We start from the raw sequence: 19,988 nt of genomic DNA, 5'->3' as shown, positions 1-19,988 counted from the left end.
AAAGTATTTCTAGTTTTCAAGACCAGTGAAACTCGAGAGACTGCAGACACTGGAATCATGGTGCAAAACACACTCTGCTGAACTCAATGGGTCGAGCAGCATCTGTGGGAGAAAAACAATAGTCAAGGTTTAGATTGGCATCCTTCACCAAGACTTGTCCTCTAGCAGATAGGTTTTTTTGCTCTAGTTTCAAGACACCTCAGTTGTTCTTGGACTTGAATCTTCAGTAAACTTTAGCGTCTAGAACAGTCATTCTCAACCTTTCTCTTTTCACTCACATCCCACTTTAAGTAATCCCTCTGCCATCAGTGCTCTGTGATCAGTAAGGAATTGCTTAAGGTTGGATGTGGGTGGGAAGAGAAGATGGAGAATCACTGCTCTAGACCCAATTGTTACTGAAATTATTTGAGAAAAATGGTCATTGGCCCATTTCCTTTTGGAGCTCTGAAACCCTGCACATAACAAGTCAATGGGGGACGATTAAAACAGTGGTTTTTAAACTTTCTTTCTACCCTTATACCACCTTAAGCAATCCCTTACAAATCACAGAGCATCTATGGCATAGGGATTACTTAAAGTGGGATGTGAGTGGAAAGTAAAAGGTTGAAAACCACTGACTTAGAATATTGCAGCCTTTGTTGTCCCTAACCTACTCTCCCCTTCACTCACCTGTCACTCAGTAGACATTTCAGATCCCTTATCCTTTGCTTAAACTGAGTTAAACAAAAAGGTCTGCAGATGCTGGGGTTGAGACAATACACAAAAACTGCTGGAGAAACTCATCGTGACCTACTGAATTTCACCAGCGTCTTTGTATTTTGCCTTCATGGCTTCATTTATCTTTTCCTCACTGACCCCATGCAACCACATAACACAGTGATTTTCTCACACTGACCTCTACTTTGTTTCTTGCTATGCTGTTGACCATCGATTCCTACTACTGCTGCACAACATTCCTGAGAAGCTGCATTCTTCCACAACATGCATTTACACAGCCTTTAACACATATTCTGCCAAAAAATAACATCAACCTGCAAAAGGATTGGAAGAATTTTCAAATAATTAGTTATTGAACAAAAAAATTAAAGGGGAAGAATCATGTCAAGGTTAAGTTAACAGACAGAACTCATGCCTATATATATCGTAATATTGTCAGGCTTGGAGTGTGGGGGGGAAGGTGTGAGAGGGCGGTGATGCTCCCCAGAAATCGGGAGGGATGAAATGACGGAAGAATGCAAATTATGGGAGAAGACTTTAATTCCCTTTTCACTTCAACACTACCACTCTCTTTTTTAATGGATAACCAATTCTTGAGGATTTGGAGACAGAAGGGTATTAAGAGGATTGAAGATTGTTTTGAGGATGGAAGATTCATAACATTTGAAAGAATGAGGGTAAAATTTAATGTACCTAGTAATAATTTATTTTGTTATTACCGAGTTAAATCTTTTTTATCTGGCAAAATAGGTTCTATTTTGAAGTTACCTAATCAAAGTGAATTAGAATTACTGATTTGTAACACTACTGTAAATAAATTTATTTCACCAATGTATAATTTACTTCAAACTAAGGCCCCCAAAATTGAGGTGCATAAATCAAAATTAAGATGGGAATTAGATTTAAATACTCAAATAAGTGAAAAGGATTGGATGGATTTGTGTAAGAATAATGTGACTAAACATAAATGTAAGATATAGGTTAGTTCAATATAACTTTTTACATTAGTTATATTTGACTCTGTAAACATTAAATAGATTAAATCCTGCCGTGTCAGGTTTATGTTTTAGGTGAAGATGTGAGGTTGGAACCTTTTTTCATTCAACTTGCCAATGTCCTAAAGTTAGACAATTTTGGTTAGGGGTAGGTAATTTTTTGGGACGAATTACTGGGGTCAAATTCCCACAGGACCCGAAGTTATTTTTATTGAGTAATATTAAGATTATAGGGTCAAAATTAAATTTAAATATTTCTCAAATTGAATTTGTGTTAATTGCTTTAGCAGTTGCTAGGAAGTATATAGCAATATATTGGAAGTCAGAAATAGATTGAGGCATGGAAAGATGGCACGCAGAACTTGGTAATTGTACACCAGTAGAGAAAATCACATAAGCTGTGAGACAAATATCATATTTTTTTGGAAAATATGCAGCCCATATTTACAAAATGTTGGTTTGCATGGAGGATGGACTCTCTGAAGGCCTCACTTCTTGGTAACCACCAACAGATTTTTCTGTAGAAATGTTTTATAATCTCGGCCTTCTCCAGTTTTTTTATTCCTTTTCTCTTTTTTTAGGGGTGTGGGTTGGGAGGGTGGGTTGAGGGGTTGGGAGTATTTTACCACATGTAATCATTTTTTATAATGTCATTATATTGAGGTTTAAATTTATAAATAAAGTATTCAAAAAAAACCTGCCAATCTCCCATTCCACTTTGATCAACTGTTTTTTGTCCACAACCTATGGTAGTTAAAACTTCCTGTTCACAGAGCTGAGATGAGGCTATGAATTGTAATGACAATATTTCAAAATGATTTGAAACCATCTTTTCTCCTTATTATAGTCCATGCAATACTCTTGGCTCAGTGAGGTTTTTTTAGGCTAATTAGCGGCTTTGGAACGCATTGCCTTGTGACTGCACTGACCTCACTAACTTATCCCTGTTCTTTTAACAGGCATCGAGTATTGCTCCTATCTCTGGGGTGCTTCAACCTGGCGGCAGCACACACTGTATTGTTACGCTGAGGGCTTGTAAAACTCCTTGCTTCTATGACCTGGATCTCATCTGTGAGGTAATACGTTTGCTTCAAACAATAATGGAAGCTTAAGCTCTTAGATCAAAAGGGTGGCAAAATGGATGTACGTCTGGTCTTCAGAGACACACGGAAGGCTGCAGAGGCTGGAACTCAAAGCTAGACGCAATCAGCCGGAGGAATTCAGTCCGTGAGAGAAATAAGAACGGTTGACATTTTGAGCCAGAGCCCTTCATCAGTTCTGGCATTGTCTTTTTCAGGAATTGTTCTAGTTCATTTCCAATGCACTCTTGCCTTTTGCTGCAAGTATGAGTTTCACTGCAGAGACGGCAATCCCAGTACAAGCAATGAGCAAATGAGGAGATGCTGGTGGTACTCAGCAGGTCAAATCAGCGACCATGGGTCGGCATGGTCAGTCAACATTTTCAGTTGGGATCCTTTATGGCAATGGTGCTCAAACGTTTTGTTTCCACTCACTACCACCTAGAGTAATCCCCTAAGAACCACAGAGTACTTATGGCAGAAGACTGGTTTATTTGTTTCTTTTGCACTTGAGGAAGGGGAGAGAGAAAAAATGAATGTGAGGGCAGTTTGCTGTTCTCAGTGTCAGATGTGGGACGTCCTGGAGTCTTCTAGCCTCCTGGACGTTCTTGTCTATGCCAGGTGAGCTGAGCTGCAGCTTCTCAGGGACTGTGTTAGGGAACTGGAGCTGCAGCTCGATGACCTCACCCTGGTCAGGGAAAATGAGGAAGTCATAGATAAGAGTTGCGGCCAGATGGTTACACCAGGGGCATGGGAGGAGAATAAGTATGTTTCAGTTGGGAGAGAGAAGGGAAGAGTAAGGTGCTGGAGAGGACTCCTCCTACAATAATAGGTACTCCTCTTTGAGTACTGTTGGTGGGGGGGGGAACAGTCTAGCTGGGGGAAAGCAATAGTGGCTGTACCTCTGGCACAGGGTTGGCCCCTGTGGCTCAGAAGGGTAGGGAAAGGAAGAGGAGGGCAGTAGTCATAGAGGACTCAATAGGAGGACAGATCGGGGATTCTGTGGACACAGAAAGGAGAACCGGATGGTGGTTTGCTTCCCTGGTGCCAGAGTCCAGGATGTTGCTGCTCATGTCCTAAAGTGGGAGGGAGATGAGCCAGAATTCATGGTACATGTCGGTGCCAATGACATAGAGAAGAATAGTGAAGAGGTCCTGAAAAGTGAGTACAGGGAGTTAGGTAGAGGCTGAAAAGAAGGACAGTGAAATGAGTCTTCTCAGGATTACTGCCTGTGCCTCGCGACAATGAGAGCAGGAACAGAATGAGGAGGAGGATAAGTGCGTGGCTGAAGCGATGGAGCAAGGAGCAGGGATTCAAGTTTCTGGATCACTGGGACCTTTTTTTGGGAAAGGTGGGACCTGTACAAAATGGACGGGTTGCCCTTGAATCCCAGGGGGATGAGGATCCTGGCGGGGACATTTGCTAAGGCTACTCAGGAGACTTTAAACTAGAATAGTTGGGGGGAGGGAACCACGTGAAGGAGATCAACAAGGAGAAGGTTGGATTGCACAGAGAAAGCTTGTAGACAAAGTTTAGGGTGTGGATAGACACTTGGCAGTATGACGTGGTAGCGATCAGTGAGACGTTGCAGGAGGGATGTGACAGGCAGCTAAATATTCCTGGATTTTGTTGCTTTAGGTGTGATAGAATTGGGGGGGGGGGGGCAAGATGGGGTGGTGTAGCATTGCTTGTCAGGGAAAATGTTACTGCAGTGCTTAGGCAGGATAAATTAGAGGGCTGAGTGAGTGGAATTGAGGAGTGGGAAAGGGGTAGTCACACTTACAGGAGTGTATTATAGACCACCTAATGGGGTGCAAGAACTAGAGGAGCAAATTTGTAGGGAGATAGCAGATATTTGTAATAAGCACACATTAGTGATTGTGGGGGATTTTAATTTTCCAAATATAGATTAGGAAACTCAATCTGTGAAAGGGATGGACGGATTGGAGTTTGTAAAATGTGTACAGGATAGTATTTTACAGCAACATGTAGAGGTATTGTCTAGAGAGGGAGGAGTGTTGGATCTACTGTTGGGGAATGAGATAGGTCAGGTGATGGAGGTATGTGTTGGGGAGCACTTCGGGTCCAGTGATCATGGTGCCATTAGCTTCAATGTAATTATGGAAAAGGATAGGCCAGGGCCTAGGGTTGAGGTTTTTGAGTGGGAAAAAGCTAAATTTGAGGAGATGAGAAAGGATTTACGAGGAGTGGATTAGGACAATTTATGGGAAGGATGTAGTAGAGAAATGGTGATGTTTTAAAGGCAAGATTTTGAAGGTACAAAATCTTTATGTTCATGTCAGGATAAAAGGCAGAGTCTAAAGTTTGAGTGAACCATGGTTTTCAAGGGATATTTGAAACTTGGTTCAAAAAAAGAGGGAAACCTACAAAAAATATAAGAAACAAGGAATAAAGGAGATGTTCGAGAATGCATTGAATGTAAAAAGAAATTAGAAAAGCTAAAAGAAGGTACCAGGTGGCTATAGCAAACAGGGTGAAAATAAATCCAAAAGGTTTCTATAAATATGTTAAAAAGCAAAAGGAAAGTGAGGGAAATTGGTCCCTAAGAGAATCAGAGCGGACAACTGTGTGTGGAGCCAAATGAGATGGGGGGAGATCTTGAACAAGTTCTTTTTTTCGGTATTCACTAAGGAGAAGGATATTGAATTGTGCAGGGTAAAGGAAGCAAAGAGGGTAATTATGGAAACTAGAGTGATTAAGAAAGAGGAAGTACTGGAGCTTTTGAAGCATATAAAGGTGGATCAGTCTCCTGGTCCCAACGGGATTTTCCCCAGGACCTTGAGAGGTTAGTGAGGAAATAGCAGCGGCTCTGGCGGTGATTTTTCAAATGTCATTAGAGATGGGTTTAGTGCTGGAGGATTGGGGTGTTACACATAGGGTTCCTTTGTTTAAAAAGGGTTCGAGGTGCAAGGCGAGCAATTATTGGCCTGCAAGTTTGATGTCTGTGGTAGGTAAGTTCATGGAAAGTGTTTTTAGAGATAATATAGATAAATATCTGGAGAGACAGGAACATCAACACAGGTTTGTGCATGGGCGATCATGTTTGACCAATCGTTGAATTTTTTGAAGAGGTGTCTAGGAATGTTGACAAGGGTAGAGCAGTGGATGTTGTCTATATGGACTTCAGTAAGGTCTTTGATAAGGTTCCACATGGAAGGTTCATACACTAGGTTCTTTGGCTTGGCTTCGCGGACGAAGATTTATGGAAGGGGTAAAAGTCCACGTCAGCTGCAGGCTCGATTGTGGCTGACAAGTCCGATGCGGGACAGGCAGACACGGTTGCAGCCGTTGCAGGGGAAAATTGGTGGGTTGGGGTTGGGTGTTGGGTTTTTCCTCCTTTGTCTTTTGTCAGTGAGGTGGGCTCTGCGGTCTTCTTCAAAGGAGGTTGCTGCCCGCCAAACTGTGAGGCGCCAAGATGCACGGTTTGAGGCGATATCAGCCCACTGGCGGTGGTCAATGTGGCAGGCACCAAGAGATTTCTTTAGGCAGTCCTTGTACCTCTTCTTTGGTGCACCTCTGTCACGGTGGCCAGTGGAGAGCTCGCCATAGAACACGATCTTGGGAAGGCGATGGTCCTCCATTCTGGAGACGTGACCCACCCAGCGCAGTTGGATCTTCATCAGCGTGGACTCGATGCTGTCGGCCTCTGCCATCTTGAGTACTTCGATGTTAGGGATGAAGTCACTCCAAGGCATTAACTTTGAGATAGACAAATGGATTCAACAGTGGCTGGAAGGGAGATGCCAGAGAGTCATAGTGGATAACTGTCTGTCAGGCTGGAGGCCAGTACCAAGTGGTGTGCCTCAGTGATCTGTATTGGGTCCTTTGCTCTTTGTCGTTTGCATTAATGATCTGGATGATGGGGCGGTAAATTGGATTAGTAAATATGCAGATGATACTAAAATAGGTGGAATTGTGGATAATGAAGAAGGTTTTCAAAGATTGCAGAAGGATTTGAACTGCTTAGAAGAGTGGGCTGAAAGATGACAGATGGAATTTAATGCTGAGAAGTGTGAAGTGCTTTATTTTGGTAGGAATTATCAAAACAGGACATACATAGTAAATGGGGGGGGGGGGGGGCGGGCATTGAGGAATGCAGTGGAGCAGAAATATCTAGGAATAACAGTTCATCGTTCCATGACGGTAGAATCTCATGTAGATAGGGTGGTGAAGAAAACTTTTTGTATGATGGCCTTAATAAATCAAAACATTGAATACAGAAATTGGGAAGTAATGTTGAGATTGTTCAAGGCATTGGTGAGGTCAAATTTGGATAACTGTGTGCAGTTCTAGTCCCCAAATTATAGGAAGATATCAATAAGGTAGAGAGAGTGCAGAGAAGATTTACGAAAATGTTACCTGGGTTTCAGAATCTAGATTACAAAGAAAGATAAAGCAGATTAGATCTTTATTCTTTGGCGTGTAGAAGATTGAGGGGGGGATTTGATAGAGGTATTTAAGATTATGAGGGGGATAGATAGAGTTGATGTGGATATGCTTTTTCCCTTGAGGGCAGGAGAGATTGAAAAAGAGGTCATGAGTTAAGGGAGAAAAGTTTAGGAATAAGCTTCCGGGAGAAGTAGTGGCAGCAGGGTCCATTTTGTAATTTAAGGAAAAATTAGACAGTTATATGGATGTGAGGGGAATGGAGGGTTATGGGCAAGGTGCAGGTCGATGGGACTAGAGGAGAGGACTTGGTTCAGTGCCGACTAGAAGGGCCGAGATGGCATGTTTCCATGCTGTAATTGTTATATGGTTATAAGTGCTCTGTGGTTAGCAAGGGCTACTTATGGTGGAATGTGAGTAGAAAAGGAAAGGTTGAGAACCATTGATCTCGAGTGTTGCATTAAAGAATGCTCAACCAAGATCACGAAAAACCTGATTAAGTGGTCTTTATTATAATACTACATTGGGCAAAATAGAGCAGACTTTGTGTGGAATGTGTGAAAAGCTTAATGTTGCCTCTGGGTACTTAAAATGTTCTATCCACTTTCATTAACACAGATCAAATATATTTTAGCCACTTGAGAACATTTTGAGGAAAATTCCTGGGTGATATATTATTTATTATATTACTGAGTTGGATCTTCCACTTCTCTCATGTCCGTCTGCTCTGCAGAAACATTTGTAACCATAGAACATTACAGCGTAGAAACAGGTCCCTTCAGCCTTTCTAGCCTGTGCATGACCATTTTGTTTGCCTCGTCCCACTGACCTGCACCCAGTCTATAGCCCTCCCATCCATGTGCCTGTCCAAATTCTTCTTAAACATTAAAAATTGAGTCCACATTCACCACCTCTGCTGGCAGCTCGTTCCACACTCCCACCACTCTCAGTGTGAAGAAGTTCCGCCTAAATTTTCTACTTTCACCCTTAACCCATGTCCTCTGGTTTGTATCTAACCTACCCTCAGTGGAAAAAGCCGACCTACATTTACTCTGTCTGTCCCCCTCATCATTTTAAATACCTCGATCAAATCTCCCCTCATTCTTCTACTCTCCAGGGAATAAAGTCCTAACCTGTTTAACTTTCCCTGTAACTCAGTTCCTGAAGTCCAGACAACATCCTAGCAAATCTCTGCACTCTTTCTATCTTATTGATATCTTTCCTGTGGTTAGGTGACCAGAACTGCACACAATGCTCCAAATTTGGCCTCATCAATGTCTTAAACAACTTTTCCATAACATCCCAGCTCCCATACTCAATGCTTTGATTTATGACAGCCATTATGCCAAACGCTCTCTTTACAACCTTATCCACCTGTGATGCCACTTTCAGAGAATTATAAATTAATCTTTATAAAAGTAGAAAGACTAAAACACAAGGCAAATCAAGAAATTAATTTGAACTTTGAAAGACTGCAGAAAGTGAGAAGGTGAAACAAAAAGCAGACTAAAACACTAAATCACGTGATCAAATTGGAATGGCAAAACAGATTTGAGAGCCTATTTCTGTTTCTTTATACAAGAGTGCAACATGTTGTAAATCTGTTTGTAACTAACACAATCCTCTGGTAGGTTTATTCCAAGCAACAGGTGACACAATACCAGAAGGAACTCCAGGAATGGGAAAGAGAAAAAGATCGACAACAGGTCGAATTCACAATCACAGAGCAGAGCCTGCAGGAAAACCAAAGTGTGACCCTCCAAAGACAGGTGCCAACTTAGTTTTATCTGCACATTCATTCACATAGAGACTAGAGCAGCTACTCTCAACCTTTTTTTTTAGGCTATGACACCCCTAGTTTTGGGATCAAAGTTTTGGGATCAAAGTTTTGGGACCCCCTTTCTGTGAATTAGTCAACTTTTGGTTTCTTCCATACTTCTCTCCAACTGACTACATAAGAAACATTAAAAATGTTAATGTTACATGAGGTGAAAAGAAAACAAGGCTTTTACTTAAATGTGCTGTGCCCCCCCCCCCCCCACCCCCAAGAAGGCTATAGATATATACACCTAGGATGATCACCCTGGCTGGACTAGAGCATTGTCCAGCTCTAATGATCAGCTTTCAGAAAGTGCTTATCATGAAGTGTTGGAGTAAGGCATTCCAGGATTTTGATTAGGTGGTGTTGAAAAATCACTGAACTGTTTTTTTTGTCAGGATAATTTGGGACTTGGAAGGGAATTTGTAATTGGTGGCATTATTGCATACAGTATCAGCATCTCTTCATCTTCAAGGTTAGAGACAACATGGCTTTCAGACAAGGAGATTAGTTAACATAACATAACAATTTACAGCACGGAAACAGGCCATTAGGCCCTTCTAGTCCTTACCGAACCAAACACCCCTTTCTAGTCCCACCTCCCTGCACAATGCCCATAACCCTCCATCTTCTTCTCATCCATAGACCTGTCTAACCTTTTCTTAAATAATACAATTGACTCCGCCGCCACTATTCTTAACAGTATGCTTTGGAAAGCTAGTAAAAACACAGAATTTCTGGAAAAACTCAGCAGGTCTTTCAGCGCCCTTAGGAGGTAAATATATATAACCAATGTTTCGGGCCTGAGGTCTTTTTATACCTTAAAGGAGGGGTCAGGCCTGAAACTTTGGTTATAGATCTTTACCTCCTATGGATGCTGTGAGACCTGCTGAGTTCTCCAGCATTTCTGTGGTCTTACTACAATTACATCATCTGCAGACTTTCATGTTTCACTCCATTCAATTACTCCACTGCAAAATCTCTTCAACGGATGCCTATCTTGAAGAAGATCTCTCTTCGAAGGGAGTTCAATGAGAGGCTCACTCACTGCTTCCCCTCTGCACCCCCTGCTGCTTTAGAAATCTGTACAGTTGTTCCAAATCATAAGATGAGAATAAAACAGACCATTTAGCTTTGAGCAGAGCACGAGGAGCAGAATTCTGCCATCTGCGAGTTCCCCTTGAAATAACAAATAATAAAGCTTTCACAATTTACAAATTAATGGTTAACTCTCATCATGGTAAATCCTGGTACCTTTTGCTTTCAAATTCTATGGTATTTTCTTGCTCTCAGGGATGGTTCAAGAAGAAAGCCCAAGGCCAGTTAGGGATAAGCAATAATATCTGGTCTAGAAATGTACGGCATCTCCTGAATGAATAAAAGTTTAATAAAACGTGACCTTCTGAATAACATACCTTGGAATCACACCATCCTGTGCACACAGGCAAAACATTTGGATGGGATAATCAAATGCACATTTTCAGGAATCACACTGCAGAATCCTAATAGCCTGAATATGCATGAGATTGTTTTTGATCTCAGAAGCTAAGCAGGTTCAAGCCTGGTCAGTACTTGGAGGGGAGAATGCCGAGGAACACCAGGAGCTGTAGGTTTCTGTGAGGGGCTCTGGACAAAGTGGCAACGCTCTATCTGCCTCACGGTGGATGAAAGTTAAAGATTTTCATGAATGTTGCATTCTAAATGTAGTATTATGTGACAATAATGGAATCTTTACCTTTATATACTAGTGTAAAAGTTGACCTTCAATTTTTGGCAAACATCTGGAATTTTCCACATCTCTCCTTGGCTTGGCTTCGCGGACGAAGATTTATGGAGGGGCACCTCTGACACGATGGCCAGTGGAGAGCTTGCCATATAACACGATCTTGGGAAGGCAATGGTCCTCCATTCTGGAGACGTGACCTACCCAGCGCAGTTAGATCTTCAACAGCATGGATTTGATGCTGTCGGCCTCTGCCATCTCGAGTACTTCGATGTTAGGGATAAAGTCGCTCCAATGAATGTTAAGGATGGAGCGGAGACAACGCTGGTGGAAGCGTTCTAGGAGCCGTAGGTGATGCCGGTAGAGGACCCATGATTCGGAGCCGAACAGGAGTGTGGGTATGACAACGGCTCTGTATACGCTTATTTTTGTGAGGTTTTTCAGTTGGTTGTTTTTCCAGACTCTTTTGTGTCGTCTTCCAAAGGCGCTATTTGCCTTGGCGAGTCTGTTGTCTATCTCGTTGTCGATCCTTGCATCTGATGAAATGGTGCAGCCGAGATAGGTAAACTGGTTGACCGTTTTGAGTTTTGTGTGCCCGATGGAGATGTGGGGGGGCTGGTAGTCAAGTCATGGTGGGGAGCTGGCTGATGGAGGACCTCAGTTTTCTTCAGGCTGACTTCCAGGCCAAACATTTTGGCAGTTTCCGCAAAATAGGACGTCAAGTGCTGAAGAGCTGGCTCTGAATGGGCAACTAAAGCGGCATCATCTGCAAAGAGTAGTTCACGGACAAGTTTCTCTTGTGTCTTGGTGTGAGCTTGCAGGCGCCTCAGATTGAAGAGACTGCCATCCGTGCGGAACCGGTTGTAAACAGTGTCTTCATTGTTGAGGTCTTTCATGGCTTGGTTCAGCATCATGCTGAAGAAGATTGAAAAGAGGGTTGGTGCGAGAACGCAGCCTTGCTTCACGTGTAAAAATCAACTCCAGTCTCTCACCACTGCCCACCCATCGGAACTCCCAAAGCATCGAACGCAAACTTACCCCTTAGGCCCTGGCCACCTGCCCATTGGAACTCCTGATACCTCTGACGACATAAATACTTAACGTGGTCCCGACCCTCCCTTGTGGTAGGACGTGTGTTTTGATGCGCAGACTCTGTATTACTACTTTAATTCAATGTGTTTTTGTTCTTTATTCGTTTAGAGATCATTTGGACTTCTACTACTGATACTGTACTTTGGATTCTAGTGTGAATTTCAGCCCCTCAAAAAGTAGTATCCATGCAATAGTCAACCCCATAAATTTAATATTAAAAAAGTGGTCGACAAAATTCGACTTTTATACAAGTATCTACGCTAATCCTCATTTTGTTTGTGATTGATAAGATTTTTTTTTGCTCCATGTGTTGGCTATCAAAATCAGTCACCTTGAGTTGAGAGAGTTCAGAGAAGATTCACAAGAATGATTCCTGGAATTAATGGATTAGCACATGAAGAACGTTGGACAGCTCTTGAACTGTACTCCTTTCAACATTGGACAGAGTAGATATGGCATCACTGTTTCCCATGGTAGGGGAGTCTAGAACTAGAGGGCACAGCTTTAGGATTGAAGGTGTTGATTTAAAACAGAGATGCAGAGGAATTTCTTTAGCCAGAAAGTGCTGAGCATCTGGAATTAGTTACCACAGGCAGCTGGGGAGGCCAGGTCATTGCGTATATTTAAGGCAGAGATTGAAAGTTATCTGAATAGTCAATGTATCAAAAGTTATGGGGAGTAGTGGGGCTGAGTAGGAGAATGGATCGGCTCACAATGGAATTGTGTAGCAGACTTGAGGGCCACTTCTGCTCCAATATCTGCTGGTTATGGTTCAAGTCCCACTTCACAGATTTGCAAACAAACCTCTGAGTGCTAAATTGATATGAATGCTGACTCCGAGGATTAGGCCAAAATCCTCTTTGCTCTCTTCGCTAGATGTCAAGCATCCTGTGATATCCTATTGAACATTTTACGCTTTACCATTACAGACTAAACTGGTCATCATCTTTCTAAGGGCTCTTGCTGTACAGAAATGAATCGCCTCTTTTCCTCCATTACAACAGACATTGGACTTCTTGTGTTCTCTCATCACACTTTAAGGCAAAAGGCCACAGTGTTACAATAAAAAATGTTTCTTTCCTTTTCCCTTCAGCTAATTACCTTTCAACAATTAAAATACCCTTCGTTGACTGTAAAGTGGTTGCACAAATGCAAATCTTTACCTTTGCACAGCCAGGTGAGATGAACTACTCAATGGCACGTGGTCAGGTTGCAAGAAGACTTGCTGAGGGATGCACTGAAGCTTGGAGCAGCCAACGCAAGAGCTTTGTGTGGAAGGACCACAGTCCTCCCACTATGAGCAACTGAGGAACTAAGACCAGGGGCAAAGCCCCTCAAACAACTGAAAGGTGGATCTCCCCTGGGGCTCACATTAGTGGCATTGATGCTGTATAGTCTAGTATAAGGCCTACACGACAATGTACAGAGACAAAGTGCATAGACTAAATGACAACATGACACTCATAATGTAAAAAGACTTTGCACTGCTTTCCTTGGTGTGTGTGTGTGTGTATTTATTGTGAATAAAGTTTTTTTGTTGCAAAAAATGTGGGGAATTTGAATAGACATTTCCAATTGTGACATTTTCATTCATTTTTATTCTGAAAGTGTTGTAGAGACTCGCAAGGAACTTGTTCTCGTAAGAAACGCAAGGATACAGACACCAAGATTATGAAGTACAAGGTGAGAAACAAGGACTGAATAGCAGAGATAAAAAATAAAGGGGCATGTGACAAGGAAATGTTAACTGATGTAAAAAGTCCAGGATAGCATCATTACATACGGTTGTGTTGATTAAATGGCAATTCAAATTGTCTGACAGGCAATTTTCATTGACCATTTTGTGTCAGGTAGATATGGACAAATGAATAAGGAGCAGGAGTAAGGTCACTGAACCTTGCTTCTCCATTCAGAGATATCATGGCCAATCTTGTAATCTCAACTCTGCATGCTTGCCTACATCCACTACCCATTTGCTTCCATTTTAGCAAGAATCTATCAAAATTTATCTTGAAATGATTCAAAGACTCTGCTTTTAACACCCTTTGAGGAAGAGAACTCCTTGCAAAAAAAAAAACTGATTTACTCGATGCAAGTGCTGTTTTTCTAGAAATGAATCTTACTTAGACTGTCATTTCTGTTAGAGAGAGGAACCAAACTGAAAATTAAGCTCTCTAAATCAAACAATAAATGGTGAAGATAATTTCAGCCTTCAGCATCAGCTGAAGGTCCTCAGAGCTGAATTCAATCGAATAATACCAGGTTGGATGTGAAGTCGGTGTTCATCCTCAACTCTAAGATAAGTCTCCCGATGATCAGGATGAACCTCAACCTTACATCCACCTTGGTATTATTCAATTAAATTCAACTCTGTGGACCAAGCTCAGAAAGGTTTTGTAACTCTTGCAGTAATGTTTCAGTTGATATGAATGCAAGTCAATCTCTGATTCAGCAGAAACCTGGGGGATCCTAATTTACAAAACAGTAATTACTGGATGTTAGAAATGTTGTATTGATGCAACGAGGTGAATCTTTCTGAGCTTGGATTCTGATGTGTTGGGATGATGGATTTGGGATTTGAGGTGCAATGTTTGTGAAAAGTGAAATGAACTTTACTTCGTGTTTTAACTATGGTACAAATCTTGTGGGATGCTCAATGCTGACAAAAATAATCCAGGAAAGGCATCTTTCTACTGTCCCAATGACTGTGCTTGGCTAAATAATTAAAATGAAAATTAAATACATGTCAGAGATGCTTGAATATTGTTCATTTATGCACAGACCCTCCCTCCAATCAAGGAGCTCACAGAAACATGGGTTGGTCGAAAGGTAGAAAAGCTATCACCTGGATTGTGGGAGAAACCAAAGCCACCCAAAGCCTTCTTGCTACACTTGGGAGTCATTGCCAGAGCCCATTCCATGGAGGAATATCACAAGAACTTCCCGTCTGATGTTTCTAAGCACTACATCATGAGGTAGGACATGTCTGAGAGTGGTCCTAGGGCACTATTCACCAATTGGATCTGTTTCTGAAAGTTGTCTTATAGGATCCTCTGTCACCATGTATCACATCTGCAAAACCCAAGCATGAGTAACTTTTCTACCTTCATGGCACACAATCTTCCAAACATGGGCTCGTAACTAATGCTTTGGTTTTGTAGTTGAGACAAAGGGCCAAAGGAAATGAACAAACATTTTGTGTGTGACTGATGAGATTTAACTCCCACGTTGATGCAATGGCTAAGAAAATGCGTCAGGGTCTCTGCTTCGTCAGAAGCCTGAGGAAATTTGGCATGTCATCCACAAGTTCTATAACTGCAGTGTTCTGTGCCTGTGTGGTACAGGAACTGTTCTGTCCTAGGCCGCAAGAAACTGCAGAGGGTTGTGGATGTGGCTCAGACCATCACACATGAACACACGCACACATCCTCCCCACCTCCATCTATAACTCCCGCTGCCTTGGAAAAGCAGCCAGCGTTTTAAAAGACATCCCACCCCAGCTACATTCTCTTCACTCCTTCCCATCAGGAAGAAGATTCACAACCACTAGATTTAAGGATGTTCATTTCCCGCCATTAGCGGAATCCTGAATGAACCCTGCACTTCAGTATTGCACCTTACTTGTACTCGATATGAGGTGTCCACTGGCCTGCTCACAAAACAACTTTGATCACTGCATCTTGAGACCTGTAACAAAGTATAGTTTTGCCATAGCCAGTGCTTTTTAACACTAAACTCAAGAATTTAGTGTATTCAAGCAGACTTCACAATTTTTCTGAATGGGCCAGTGATTTTTCTACCAAATTTTGCTCATGTCATTGCAATCATGAATAATCTTCAATTCCTGGGCAATCCTGGGGGTTTAACAGATCTTTATGAATGAAATGATCATCTTATCCAATGAAGGATATGCTTCTTTTAGAAAGTGTTTAACCAGAGTGATCATGGGAGAACAGTTCGTTGAAAGAGATTGAGTAAGTTAGAACTGATCATTCTGGGATTTAAAAGAAAGAGAAGTGACCTTTTTGAGACATAACATTCCAGATGCGATAGATACTGAAAGCTGTTTCTATCCCAAGGGTTTGTGGATGCTTTGCTGGTGAGTTCATTCAAGACTGATATCAATTGGTTTTTGTGCTTTATATGCAATATTTACCGGTACCATTGCTTAAATAGGGCTTAATGAATTATAGAAGACCCTTTACATCCAGCACACAATATCTTTGACCCACTACCATAGACCACTACAGCACAGAAACCAGGCAATTCGGCCCTTCTAATATGTGCTGAAACATCATTCCACTAGTTCCATTGTCCTGCACCTATTCCATAACCCTCCAGACCTCTCCCATCCATGTATCTATCCACTTTATTCTTAAAACTTAAGAGTGAGCCTGCATTTACCATGTTTAGATGGTAGCTTGTTCTACACTCCTACCAGTTTCTGAGTGAAGAAGTTCCCCTAAACCTTTCCCCTTTCACCCTAAAGACATAACCACTTGTATTTATCTCTCCTAATCTAAGTGGAAATAGCCTATTCGCATTTACTCTGTTTATACCCCTCATGATTTTGTAAACTATCAAATCTTCCTTCATTCTTCTACCCTTTAAGAAATAGAATCCTTTACCTGTTTAATCTTTCCCTGTAACTTAACTCCTGAAGACCCGGCAACACCCTAGTAAATCTTCTCTGCCCTCTTTCAATCTTACTGATGTCCTTCATGTAGTTAGGCAACCAGAACTGCAAACAATACTTCAAATTTGGCCTCACCAATGTCTTATACAACCTCACCTTAACATCCCAACTCCTATATTCAATACTTTGATTTATGAAGGCCAAGATGCCAAAAGCTTTGTTTACAACCTTGTCTACCTGCGATGTCACTTTCAGTGAATTATGTATCTGTATTCCCAGCTCCCTTTGTTCCTCCACATTTACTATATATGACCTACTTTGGTTTGCCCTTCCAAAATGCAAAACCTCACAATGGTCTGCATTAAATTCCAACTGCCATTTTCTGGCCCATTTTTCCATTTGATCCAGATCCCTCTGCAAGCTTTGAAAGTCTTCCTTGCTGTTCACAACGCCTCCAATCTTAGTGTCATCACCAAACTTCCTGATACAATTTCCCACATTATCATCCAGACCATTGATATACACAACAAACAGCAATGGTTCCAGCACGGATCCCTGAGGTGCACCACTAGTCACAGGCCTCTAGTCTGAGAAGCCATCATCCACTCCTACTCTGTCTTCTCCCATTCAACCAATTTCAAATCCAGTTTGCAACCTCTCTGTGTCTGAACCTTCTGAACTAACCTCTCATGTGGGTCCTTGTAAAAGGCCTGACTAAAGTCCATGTAGGCAACATTCACAACCTTTCCTTCATCGACTTTCTTAGTAGCTGCCTCAAAAAACTCAATGTGATTCATTAAATACAACCTATTGCCCTGCCGACTATCCTTAATCAACACTTGGCTGTCCAAATACTTGTATATCCGATCTCTCAGAACACCCTTCAATAATTCACCTACCACTGACATCAGGCTCACCAGCCTGTAATTTTTGGAGCCTTTTTTAAACAATGGAACAGTATGAACTACCCTCCAATCCTCCGGCACCTCACCCGTGACATTTTAAATATTTCTGCCAGGGTCCCTGAAATTTCTACACTAGTCTCCCTCAAGGTCCGAGAGAATATCATGTCAGATCCAGGGGATTTATCTAATTTTCTTTGCTGTAAGACACCAAGTATCTCCTCTTTTGTAATCTCCATATGTTCCATGCCACTGCTTGTTTCCCTTCCTTCCTTTTGCACTAGCCAGTTTCTTGAGTAAAAAGTGATGCAAAAAAAAAAACTCTTTAAAATCTCCTCCATTTTATTGGGCTCCACACATAGATAATCTCTCTGATCTTCTAGGGGACCAATTTTTTCCCTTACTTTTACTCTTAACATATTTTTAGAAACCCTTCAAGTTTACCTTCACTTTATCTGTCAAAGCAACCTCACATCTTTTTTTCCATCCTAATTCCCTTCTTAAGTTTTGTTTACATTTTCTATACTCTTTTAGTACCTCATTTGCTCCTCGATTCCTAGACCTGCTCTACACCTCTCGCTTCCTCTTAACCAGGTCGTTAATATCCCTTGAAAACCAAGGTTCCCGATGCCTGTTAACTTTGCCTTTAATTCTGACAGGAACATGCAAAAAATTTTCCATTGAAAGGCCTTCCACTTACTAAACACGTCCTTGCCAGAAAACAAATGATCTTAATCCACTTTTCCTAGATCCTTTCTCATTTCCCAAAATTGGCCTTTCTCCAATTTAGAATCTCAATTAAAGAACCAGAACTATCCCTTATCTATAATTAACTTGAAACTAATGATGTTATGATCACTGGACCCAAAATATTCGCCTATACAGACTTCTGTCACCTGACCTGCCTGGTTCCCTAATAGGTGATTCAGTATTGCATCCTCTCTCATTGATACCTCTATATATTGATTTAGAAAACTTTCCTGAACACATTTGACCCACTCCAAGCCATCCAGCCCTTTTACAGTATAGGAGTCCCAGTCAAGATGTGGCAAGTTACAATCTCCTACTATCATAACTTTCTGTTTCTTACATCGGTCTACAGATTTGCTCCTCCAATTCTCTCTATAACTATTGGGCGACTATAATACAGCCCTATCAGTGTGGTCACACCTCTTCTGTTCCTCAGCTCCACCCATATGGCCTTCTGGGCTTTCCTGCCTAAGCACAGCTGTGATATTTTCCCTCACTAGCAATGCCACTACTCCCCCTTTCATTCCTTCCCCCCTATCACATCTGAAACAACAGAACCCCAGAACATTGAGCTTCCAGTCCTGCCCTCCTGCAACCAAGTCTCACTAATAGCAATAATGTCGTAATTCCACATGCCAATCCACACCCTAAGATCATCTGCCTTTCCGACAGTATTCCTTGCACTGAAATAAATACATCTGAGAACATTTCTATCATGTATAAACCTTTGATTTCTGTCTATACCTGCAGTCCTTGCATGACCTTTATCCTCCTCCACCTCACTATCTACTCTAACACTCTGGCTCCCATCCCCCTGCCAATCTAGTTTAAACCCCCCCCCCCCCCCCCCCCGAAGCAGCCCTAGAAAACCTTGCCCCTCCAGTTCAGGTGCAAACCGTCCAATCGGAACAGATCTCACCTTCCCAATTGACTAGAAGCAGAAGGTACAGCAGGAATAAAATCAGGGCTGTTGGGCTGGGAAATAGTTTCTTCCTGCAGGCTGTGAGCCCAATGAACAATAACCTGTAACCCAATAAATCATCCCAAAATACTTATTTTAAATGTTATCTTTACGTGTATTATGTGTGTGCAAGTGTGTGCACTGTGGTTCAGACATATACTGTTAGGTCTTCTTGTACATGTACAGTCAGATGATAATAAATGAACTTGATAAGGATCAGCGCACTTGGGAAAGTAGAGTGATGAAGGATCAAGCATTATAATGAGATAAGGAATGGCAGAGCAGACTGTATGGACTGCTTCTGGTTCCAGTACCCAGAGTCCTATGTAACACATCACCTAAACTTTGGGTAAATAATAATATATTTCCCTCACCTCACTGTTGGCAGAAACCTTATTTCTGAGCCACTCCCTGCCGTGTCGCAAGCTGGAAGCCGTGGGAGACCCTGGGGCAAATGGACAAATACTACTGCCGACTCACTGAGTTCTGCGTCAAAAGAAGACATGAGACTTGTAATCGATGTGCTCACAACAGTTCTAAGGTAAGTGTGAGGCTTGTTATTGATTGATCAGGCTTTTGAATTAAATTATATCCCTGTAGCATGACTGAATGCACTCAGAGACAAGTGAGGAGTAAAAACATGCTTTTAGTAGTTTACAATCAATGGCCTATAGACACAATAGTCCTCAGGTGAATCTGAGGTAAGGTGGGAAAACCAGGGTTTACACTGGGGTAGGTGAGGAGGAGCCAGCCATCTGAACAATACACGGACAGTGAATTCCAGTTCACTGCATTCACCCCTTCCTTCAGAATTGAGCCTGTAGGTGAGTCCATTCATTGAAAAAAAACTTAGTGCTTTACAAATAATTTAAAAGTTAAGTCTGTCGGGGAGGGGGGGGGGTCTTGT

General features: G+C 41.9%; 1 protein-coding gene across 12 annotated transcripts in view; it reads left to right on the top strand.

Moving 5' to 3' along the window:
- cfap65 (cilia and flagella associated protein 65) overlaps nucleotides 1-19,988 on the top strand; it is a 213,429-nt gene that overhangs the window by 166,070 nt on the left and 27,371 nt on the right. For all 12 annotated transcript variants that reach the window (XM_069935942.1, XM_069935939.1, XM_069935940.1 and 9 more), the window contains 5 exons: nucleotides 2,672-2,788; nucleotides 8,830-8,967; nucleotides 13,441-13,515; nucleotides 14,614-14,807; nucleotides 19,470-19,622. In XM_069935942.1, the coding sequence (XP_069792043.1) occupies nucleotides 2,672-2,788; nucleotides 8,830-8,967; nucleotides 13,441-13,515; nucleotides 14,614-14,807; nucleotides 19,470-19,622 (677 nt within the window). The remainder of the gene's footprint in view (nucleotides 1-2,671; nucleotides 2,789-8,829; nucleotides 8,968-13,440; nucleotides 13,516-14,613; nucleotides 14,808-19,469; nucleotides 19,623-19,988) is intronic.

This window comes from Narcine bancroftii, chromosome 4 (genome assembly GCF_036971445.1).
Source record: "Narcine bancroftii isolate sNarBan1 chromosome 4, sNarBan1.hap1, whole genome shotgun sequence".
Lineage (NCBI taxonomy): Eukaryota > Metazoa > Chordata > Chondrichthyes > Torpediniformes > Narcinidae > Narcine > Narcine bancroftii.
This window is presented reverse-complemented; position numbering and strand designations above follow the sequence as displayed.